Source organism: Ylistrum balloti, unplaced genomic scaffold, assembly GCF_031769215.1.
Source record: "Ylistrum balloti isolate Yb309-2 unplaced genomic scaffold, AGI_CSIRO_Ybal_v1 Utg369786, whole genome shotgun sequence".
Classification (NCBI taxonomy): domain Eukaryota; kingdom Metazoa; phylum Mollusca; class Bivalvia; order Pectinida; family Pectinidae; genus Ylistrum; species Ylistrum balloti.
Window position 1 is genome coordinate 285,215 of NW_026781972.1, and position 11,218 is coordinate 296,432.

General features: G+C 35.1%; 1 protein-coding gene across 1 annotated transcript; it reads right to left on the bottom strand.

The window, feature by feature from the left end:
• Positions 1–465: 465 nt before the first annotated feature.
• Positions 466–7,952, bottom strand: LOC132544243 (solute carrier organic anion transporter family member 2B1-like). Its single transcript, XM_060207816.1, has 8 exons — positions 7,199–7,952; positions 5,543–5,629; positions 5,191–5,379; positions 3,296–3,322; positions 2,636–2,775; positions 2,169–2,323; positions 1,244–1,308; positions 466–809 (listed from the first exon to the last, which is right to left on the bottom strand). The coding sequence occupies exons 1-8, from the start codon at positions 7,950–7,952 to the stop codon at positions 466–468; spliced, it is 1,761 nt and encodes a 586-aa protein (XP_060063799.1).
• Between the last annotated feature and the right edge of the window lie 3,266 nt (positions 7,953–11,218).

Consider the following 11,218-nt stretch of genomic DNA (forward strand, 5'->3'; position numbering starts at 1 on the left):
CCTGAAGATAGTAAATATTCCTTAGTTACCAAAACATTTTATTCCAAAATGTCCTGTTCGGAAGACGCTGAATGTAAACATCTCTGTACTTAATCAGCTACTTCCTGAAAATAACAACAGACTTTAGTGAATAACTCTGAATGAACAAAAACTGTAAGAACGATAACATTTTCCCCGATAAATCTTTTAATCAAGAAACTTAGCCCAATTATCCTGTCATTTCGTCACATTTTGTTTGAATTAATTGTTATTTTTTTTTTTTTTAGATAACACATAATTCAGAAATCATGGAAATTTGTACTATACAAACTGTAATAAGCAATATTGTACAACTATTTAGTTACATAATAAACATAGTGTTAAATGCGTTGTCTATTATTGATGTACCCTTTTGTATTTACGCTTACGCTTGACTAACAATCAAAGCGTTGCGTGGATTTTTCCTTCACATGTTATTTTGTCTCATTATTTACAGTTTTCGTTGATTTTCCTTACTTTTTCATCCTTCTCTACTTCTGCATCAACATCCACAAGAGATTTCATCTCCACCGGGTTTTTCACGTCCTTCTCAGCAGTACACTTCTTGGCCATATTCTGAGGCCATTCATCAAGGTTTCTAACAAGATAAAACGCCAGGAAGAGGAAAGCTAGTGACGCGATCTTGTAACCAAGAATTACTCCGTGAACCTTTAGACGAAGTCCTGATAGTACGTAATACAAACATGCCCCAGAAGATGTACAAGTGTCTTGCCAGATAATGCAGGTTGTGTCTATTACTTTTCCAATAATGATTGGCGTTGGCATCCAACCTATTGAAAAGATGCAAATTAGAAATCCAAAAAGGCTGAATTTATTTTATTATACACGAAAACAAAACTGAAAATCGTTGCTTTACAAAATTTATTATTTCTTATTTCGTTATCAAAATATGTCTGAACAACGAATATTTTCAGCTAAGAGAAATGATTTATTTGGTAAAAAAAATAGAAGACGTAAATATCCACTGTCAATTTAATATACTTTATCTAAAACCAAGGGAACAAAGATTTCGCATGACCTTTGTCGGATTTGCTCCCTCAAACAACATGGAATCTATCCCTTGATCCCAAGGGAAGACATACTCTGTAAAACGAAACTACATTCGGTATATGTCTTAAGTAACAAACCTTTATCTGATCCACTGAAAGACAACCTCCATATAGATTCCCTACCCTCCATATACGGTATATCGTCAGTTACTTACCTAAGATTGATCCAAGGAAAGCCATGCAGCCCAAAGCTGTAGCTTTGTCGCGATCCTCAACACATCTGTATAAAAATAAAAGCCTGTCATACACTACATCAAAAATCATACAAACAATTTATCATCACAAAAATATTTCAGACAAGATGATTTAGCAAGAATTGATAAAACAGTATACAAAAATACGAAAGCACGACAATTAAGACCATTTCACCGTCACTGAATGATAAGCTTTAGTATGCATAAAGACACGTTTAGGTGATCATCAAACGGTATGGCAATCAACACACCAGAGAGTGTAAGGTTGATATGAAGTTTGGAGTCAACATGAGGAGGTGTATCATGCAAGATTCATTCTTTAATTTCATATAGTGTTGATAATCGAGTGAAAGTTATTTTTGCTTGCATCTGTGTGACAACTTTCTTAATACGTCATATCTCAAATAATGAGTTAAGCAGTATAGTAGTTTTTATTATATACTCGTCAGTGATGCCAGGTACCTTAACTACTAATATCAAGAAGGCCAATAAGGAAAGGCACATCCGGTAAACCAATATTAATCCCATACTTCGATAACTGTTTCAGTTGAATTATTCAAAATAAATGTCCACACATAAATATCTTCTGTAATATGTATTATTGTGTGTAGATCACGTTTATAACTTTCAAATTGATATTTCAGTTCGCACCCAAATTTAAAACTTTGTTGCTATAGGTTACAACAGTAGAATGTGCAATGATAGCATCACTACACTTTAACTAAGATGACAGTGCTGTATAAATCTGTCAACGAATATAAGGTTTTCTTTAACAACTATCTGTGAATGTTTGAGAAAAAATCAATTTATCTGAAACGAACCCCCTCCCCGCCCTACACCCTTAAATTTTTTTTCAATGTAATGTAGGTAAGCCTAGATACTTTACCGAAGTTTAGCAATAAAACCCGGGGATATCAGTAAGGCGTTGAGTAAACCACCTATAACACACAGCACGGCAAACGGGTATATCATCACACAGTCAGACTGGCACTCACCGGAAGTGGCCTTCCCATCCGGAATACACGTGCAGTTGTTAAAATTCTTAAACAATAATAAAAACAGGCTAATCGCTTTCTATACTGTATGAAAATTTTTAATGTAATTTACGCAACAATTCACCTATCGATGAAAAGATTTAAAAGATTCATAAACCACAAGAAAAGACTAAACAGGAAAGGTATATAATGTAAGGGACAGATGAGAAATTGCATACTTGTTCTAGAATACTGATAAAGCATTACCTGAATTTGATGAGGGATATGATGATTGGTTTCTAACTTTGTGGAATGGTATGATATTGCCCATTTTTTGGTAAAAAAAATACAAGAAATCAGCCTTTTTATGACATGTTACCTGTCCTTTTAATGGTACAGAGGGACAGCCAGCAAAACAGGGCGAATGGTAGTTCACTCCATTTGATCCACACACAGGAAAAAAGACGTCATCTTTACAATCACAGCCAGTAGAACAACTTCGTGCTGTCAATGTCTGACCTGGGTGGTATCTTCAAAATTAATATTAATAAGAAACAATGATTTAGATACCTGGCAAGGTGTCCATGGAAATAATACTTGTATATATATATATATATATATATATATCACAATCTTCTCAAATTCGACATAATAAACCTACCAAAAAACAAAAATCATCCGAATTGAATTTTGGAAAATCATCAACAGCATATCCTTCATTATTTTGTCGTAAATAAAACATTCGATTTCCATAGAAATATTGATAAATAACTTAAATTTTAGATATTGTTTAAAATGAATAGTTGTAATTATAACGTTAGACATATTTAAACATAACTGAATACATTTACTTGGAATTTCGAATAAATTTACACTTATACTGACTTATCTGGACCGACAAATTTAGGCTGGTCGCAGCCAAGGAAGAGAGAGCAAGTGAACACTATTGTATATGTAGTATATATGGTTATCATCATTCCAATCGTTCTTCTGGGTGTCAAATTGAACATCCGTGTCAGGAGCCCTCCCAAAAACGTACCCAAGCCTACAGCAGCCTTAGTGGACGCTACAATCAACAAATACCGAAGATAGTATATCTAGTAAATGTGATCAACAGTCAGGTCCGTTTTTCAGCTTCTTGCGAAACATAAACCTGAGGTGAAGCAGGCCTACGTTCTACCGACAACGTTGTCGTGACCATGACATGGTTATTGAAATTAAAATTGCAACATTGGCCTTTACATCATAAACTTAAACAAAACGTATAAAATTGAGCATAAAAGAGGCGTGCCCTATTTTAAGGAAGGTCAGCTGCATGCAATCAGGTATTCAAAAAATCAGATTTTGTGTGAACGTTCGGGGTAAAATCAAGGGTGGAAATTGCTGAGGTAAAAATAAAACGTAATTTTGTTGTTTGAGTGAATATACACGTGTTGACGACATTACCAATTCAGACTTACCGAGGATCATGTTTGCCTGCCAGAGAGGAATGTTGAATTGTGTCTTGATATACTTAGACAGAAATGATATGTAACCGCCAATGGACCCGACATGGACTGTTGTACTAAGAAGGAGACAAATCCACACAGAATTGGAAAAGCAACGTTTAAAAGATGTCAGTCTCTCTGTAAATATCAGATTAAGTGATTTAACATAGAAAAAAACTAGTACCATCAATCTTAAATCAATAATCAATAAAACGGGCACTTTGGAATGTTACCAAGAAATTGTTCGCGGTTGTGAGGATTGCAATTTAGCTGATATAAGAAGATTTTGGAGGAACGTGTATCGTTGAGAATATGTCTATAGCAAAACAAATATTTGAGGATGAATTTGTGGATATAATTGAGCCTCTAGTGGACTTTCCATTGCTGACTTGTATATTTGTTTTCATTTGAGGCAAAATTCATGACAAAGAAGTCACAAAGGCATTCATTTCTACATATATTTATGATGTCTTGTCTATAAAAACAAGACATTTATCAACCATGTCCATCGTTTACATCCACTAAAGCTGGATATCAAGGACAGAGTCTTCCTCATCAACCGTACATTTCGATCTGTTCAAAACTGACAGGGAAAGCTATTCAATAAGTTTTATGAAAGTTGAAGATTTCAATTTCTCTATTTCTAGAGAGCAACAACATGCATCTCAAACTTTTGGCATTTGCGTGTCGTCATTGACTCGATGTCAGAGACTGTTTTTCGAATATTACAATTTCTGTGACAGATGCTCACAGCTGACAGAAAAAATCTAATCACTGGATTCAGAAAGATAAGGTTGATGAACACTTTGGGGAAGTTTGATAAGTTTGTTCTCATTTGGGAACGCGACATTACTTAATTTGACCCAGGTTTACATGGTGGGTGTCATCGATCAAGCAGAAGATGCTTACTCTTCCAGAATACCTGGTCTTATCCTCCTTCTTTTCATGACTCTCTTTGTAAATCATTCTTTTGTTAATATTTTGCCATAGTTTTTAATTATTTTGATAGTAATTTGCGTGCAACAAGTCATTAACTGACGGACAAACTCGTATCACAAGGTTTTAAAAGATGCAGGTTGGTGAAGATTATAGAAAAATACTCTATTTCTTTGTGCGATATGAAACTGGGCGTGTTTGACGTTTGTTAGTTCGCCTGTTGGTTCCGTACTAGTATATCTTGTTATCTTTTAAAAACATGACATTACGTACTTGGATTGACCAAGATTTACATGATGAATGCTCTCGATGAAGGATAATACGCTCACTCTTATGGAATACATGGTCTTGTGCTTTTTGTTCTTTTTCATGAGTCTTCATTTAAATCTTTCTTTTTTCATAGTTTCATCGATTTCGAATTTGAAGTAAGATTCTGTTTACAAGTCGGTATTTCTTTAAATCTATTTGTATTCGTTTTATCGATTCTCTATACTGACATTTATTTACAAACCTTTTACTTTGTCGAACAGTTCCATGTCTTTTGTCGATTTTCCCTTCACGACTATTGCTTTTGGCTTCTTTATGTGGCGTGGGAAAAGAGCCATAGGCATTGCAAAAACAATGGATGCACCTCCAAACATTAAGAAACCGATCCACCACGCCCCAATCCATCTCGGATCCCTTGGCGTAATGTCAACATCTGCAAAACAAAAACCCTGCCTCATCTACAATGTTCTGTAAGCAAAAAGAAGCGATATCCCGTATGTTTTTCTGAGCTCTCCAATGTCTGTTTGGGCCAGATTATGTGTAAACATGAAAAATAGCCTTAAATTTTCTGTTATCGAAAGTTGTGATCAATTTACCTTCCAGTGTGACGTACATTTTGCTGAAAACGCCACCAACGACAAAAGCGACTGACGGACCGGCGATAGCTACGGCGATTATTATACCTGAAAAAAATGTATTTTGTTTTCACATTGACGAATCAAAATGCAAATCAAATGTTAAATTATTGAAATTTGAATAATAGTGCAAGTTTTTTTTTTATTTTTTTCTAGCGTCCAAGATATTTAGAGAGTGGTGAAGTCTGAAACATAGGAAATTTTAATTGTGACGTCACAATAGCAACGCTTTATTCTGATTCGAGCAATACAGTATTCTTTGTTTTCGTTTTGTAGATGGGTTACATGCTCAATGTAAAAGCTTCTGTCCTTTCAAAGTAATGTAATAAATTGCATGATCCTTATCTGTTCATAGATAGAATGACTTTTCATGTTTGTCTCGGGTAATGCATCGAAATATTCAGAAAAAATCAAAACTATGACCATATTCATAACACATATGTGTGAATTCATATCCTCATATATGAAAAAAAATCAGAAAGATATTTAATATTTTGTAGAACAATTAAAAGGATATATGAAGGAATAAATATATTCAATTTCGACCTAATTATACAAGAAGGGTTTTTTTACCATCAAACAAAAAACCCTTAAATTAAAGCATACGTTGGTTTTATTACTAACTGTTTATGGGTGACCGTTGCTAAATTTAACAGAACGCGAAAAGTTCAAAAAAACGTTCCAATTATGGAAAAACCACGCAAGCATTTACCTACATATTTAATGAACTTTGAACTAAAACTTGATTACAATATGAATACTAGAAGATTTTAGAGAGAAACTCCGCAGCAATGTTTGCTGTATTCATTGGTTTTTGTGAAGTTGTTAAAGTCAACAGTATTGAATAATGAAAAAAATACATTTATTAACTAACATAAACTAACATAGAAAAACTTGCAAAAAGTTGCTTGGTTAATGTCAAACTTTTGTAAGGTTATCTTGTGTTATCTGGGTGCCATGACTGTCTACCTGTTCGTGACACAGATTCAAATCTCAATACGTCATCAGTGAATTTCTCAACACGATTTCTCATTCGGTAGAAATAGTGATAAACACCCAAGATCGCTGTCGCAGCGACCAACTTGAATGCAGCATGGATCTTTTATTTATTATTTTTATTCATATCATTCGTAAACAATAATATTACGGTAATTATTCATGGAAGCCTGTTTCAAAGAGTAGTTCCTGTCAGCGAAAGAAGTGATAACAATACATCCTTCAAAATTTTGAAAATCCTTCGAATTCAATCACAAAAATCACATGCGCACTAAGGTCGAGTGAAGAATTGTGGGTAAAAAGCAAATTTAGAATTTTAAGTAAATGCCTCTAACAAAAAAACAAAAACAAAAACAAAAACAAAAAACAGAAACGAAAAAAAAAAAGCACAACAAAACAACAAACCCCGAAAAATGAGGAATTCAGCCTACAAATATTCATTATATTGGAATTAACCGTAAATGCAACCCGCCAATATATCAGAGTGAGGTCGGACGGACGGATGGACGGCAGGACGGATGGACGAACGGACGACGCGCCATGACAAAATATTTCTGATTTTAATCAATCGATTGAAAACCTAGCTGAATAAATTATACCGAATATGATTGCAAAACAAACCCATATAGAATCCAGTCTTTCTTTTCTCGCCATTATCGTCAACATAAACCGTGACAAATGGACCCCGCAACGATTTCGCTACACCTTGGAGTACCATCCCGATCCCAAATATGGCCAAAAACATCGTCCGGACATCACTTTTGGTGTCGTCTGTGTCGCTCTCCTCCTTTAAATTTTTCACGCATGCGTCCTCAAACAAGACTGACGTATTTCCGGTTATCAAATCGCAAAGAGGATATACCTTACTCCTCATCGAAGACACACGTACAGTTGACGACAGGTTCTCATTGATGACGTCATCATCAGCTAACGATGGTAATGTACCACTGGCAAGACTGAAGAAGTGCGGCAGACTACAGACCACGCCTGAAATACCGTAGACAAGAAAGGCGCCGAAAAGCATCCGCGGTATGTGGACATATGGAGCAATAGAGCTTACTAACAGAACGACAGCTAAATAGCCAATGTCGTTAAAACTCATCAGAATTCCACTGTAGGCACTCGATAACCCAAACTGCTTCTCAATACTAGGGATTTGTGAACCTAAATATGTATTTAGAGACTGTGACAAGAGACCAATGATACTGTAACACCCCACAAAACAGGGAATGTTTCCAAAATTCTTGAAAAGTGATGGACGAAAAGGGCCGATCCCACAGGGTTCTGCTACAAAATCATCCTCCTCATTGTCAGAAGTCTCATTCAACACGTGACCATTATGTTGGTTCTGTTCCTCTGTCTTCTCAGATTCCATGTTTTACCTGTAACCATGGTGATGGAGATAAGTTAGATAACATAAATTGGGGATCATACTTACATGATGATCCATACTTACGGAATTCGATGAATCTATCAATTTCTTAAAAATCATATGAATAAGATTCAAGCGTAAATACAATTCTTTCCCTAAGAAGGAAGTATTTCCCAGTCATAGACATAGATTTTATCATTTTCTCTCTAAATTGCAACGGAAAGTTTAAAGTGAAAAATAAAAGGCTATTTTTCCCAAAGGAAAGAGTTTTTCGGATAATCTGTCTCGGGAATGTGGTTTTAAAATCTGTAGAAACCATAGAGCTTACGTATAGTTATAACAAAGTGTTAATTTATTCATGGTGAAATGTTTATATATATATATATATATATATATATGTCATATTTATTATATAAGGGAACTTATATGTTTACCAGATATCTTGATTATTTATAATAAAGCTTAAGTTTATGATATCTTAAATAACATTATGTGATATCATAAATAACATGATGAAATATCTTACTTTACATAATTAGATATCTTACTTTACATAATTAGATATCTTACTTTACATTATCAGATATCTTACTTTACATTACATTATCAGATATCTTACTTTACATTATCAGATGTCTTACTTTACATTATCAGATGTCTTACTTTACATAATTAGATATCTTCCTTTACATGATCAGATATCTTACTTTACATTATCAGATTACTTACTTTACATTATCAGATGTCTTACTTTACATTATCAGATGTATTACTTTACATAATTAGATATCTTCCTTTACATGATCAGATATCTTACTTTACATTATCAGATTACTTACTTTACATAATTAGATATCTTACTTTACATTATCAGATATCTTACTTTACATTATCAGATATCTTACTTTACATTATCAGATATCTTACTTTACATTTTCAGTTTTCTTACTTTTCATAATTAGATATCTTACTTTACATTATCAGATGTCTTACTTTACATAATTAGATATCTTCCTTTACATGATCAGATATCTTACTTTACATTATCAGATATCTTACTTTACATTATCAGATATCTTACTTTACATTATCAGATGTCTAACTTTACATTATCAGATGTCTTTTTTTACATTATCAGATATCTTACTTTACATTATCAGATATCTAACTTTACATTATCAGATGTCTTACTTTACATTATCAGATATCTTACTTTACATTATCAGATATCTTACTTGTAACGTGAAGAGCAATTGCTGATTCTCAGAAGAATAAGAGACACAAGCTGTTTTACACTAAACACAAATTTATATACAAAACACAAAGGACATACAAAGCCATGGTTAACAAAATGTCGACAAGCTCACTCTCTTACTCTCTTTACAATTAACACAGGATCCAACCTAGACAATATTAACAATGACAACGGAGGGCTGTGTTCCTCCACTATACAGGTACACTAATCAAATACTAGATACACTTATAGAGTAGGCAGCTATCTACGACGGAAGTGTCAGAATGTCACCAAGTAGGCTGATATCTACTTGTAGTGACAACAATGTCACATGGTCACATCAATGATCCAAGGAAAGTCCATACAGCTCCAAAACTACAAGGGGGTAACCATCCGCCATCCTCTGGAACCTCGGTCGGGCACAACAGGCAATACCTTTGTCCACCATCATCCATCACCAAGTGACCCCCTGCCAGAATGTGCGGGACAACCATCAAGCCATGAATGGTGTCTCACTGGACCATTCCACATGAGCCGTCAACAAGGCAAAGTATAGTAGCCCATCAGCAAGACAGGGTGTAACTACAATAATAGATATTCCCTATATAACACCTGCCATACTGTACTAGTTTAACTAATAATTGAATTAACACAACCTTATTAATTCTGATAATAATCGCATTAATACTCAATGCTATAACATATATTTACCACATTTGACTCCACTTAATGATCAATGATACAAGAAATAGATAATTGTCATTTCAATTATGAACATATTTACAGGTAAAGGTACGGTGCACGACGCCTTAATAGACCGTCGCACAATGGTTATTACGATACATAAGTAAACAACTGTATTTCACGTGCATGTATCAAATCACGAGTAATTGGTAATTAAACGATATTTATGCATGTATTCTATACATTTAACCGGTAAAAATCACATCATACACACCCTAATTAAACACATGGTATAGTAACACTATCGCGCACCTGTGCGTGTGTACACAAACCGTGCTCATAACAAACATACCGGCACAGGTAAATATATTGCTGTTTATCTACACAGCACTGAATAAACCATATTTACAACAATTACAGAATGCATAAAACATAAAAATCATAATTCATGGGTTTTGGGTACTCACCGCAAGCTGTGGTTTGCGTGAACGGTGAATATTATATCATGGTTCAAACAATGGCAATGTTGACACGGTAGCTGTCTCTGTCATGCATAAAAGCATGCGTACACGTCACATCCTCTCAGGTAAAAGTTTCGTAGAGATGAGCGCGCGAAATATGAACAACTGACAAAGTTCTGTATAGATATGTGACATATGCCCCCACGGAGAAAATAAAATTTGGAGAATTTTATTTCAAACCATCACATATCGCTGTCAATAGCGAAGAATCGAGCGTTGAACAAACAAAAGTCAAAATTACCTAAAGTCTACTTAGACAATCTGCACCAACATTGTCTTTCCCGCGAATCGCACGGATCGTAAAACGATACGGTTGAAGTAACAAGGCCCACCTCATCAACCTCGCATTGGTTCCTTTGAGCTTGTTCAAATAAACCAAGGGCTGATGGTCAGTCTCCAGGATAAACGGACGACCATACAAGTACCGTTCAAATTTCGTGATTCCCCAAATCACTGCCAAGCACTCTTTTTCTATGACCGCGTAAGCCCTTTCTGATGCCTTGAGCTTCCTACTAGCAAACGCAACAGGGAGAGGATTTCCGTCCTCCTCTTGCAACAGGATTGCTCCGAGACCTTGATCAGAAGCATCTGTTCGCAGGATAAACTGTGATTCAAGGTCCACAAGTTTTAAGATAGGCTTGCTGGCCAACCTTTTCTTCAGTGTCTCGAATGCTGCCTCTTGTGGAGAATCCCATATAACTTTGTTGGGTTGCCCCTTCCTTGTGAGATCAGTCAGTGGAACAGAGATAGCCGCGAAGTTCGCAATAAATCTCCTATAAAATCCAGCTAATCCAAGGAATGCCCGGACTTGCGTTTTCGTCTCAGGACGA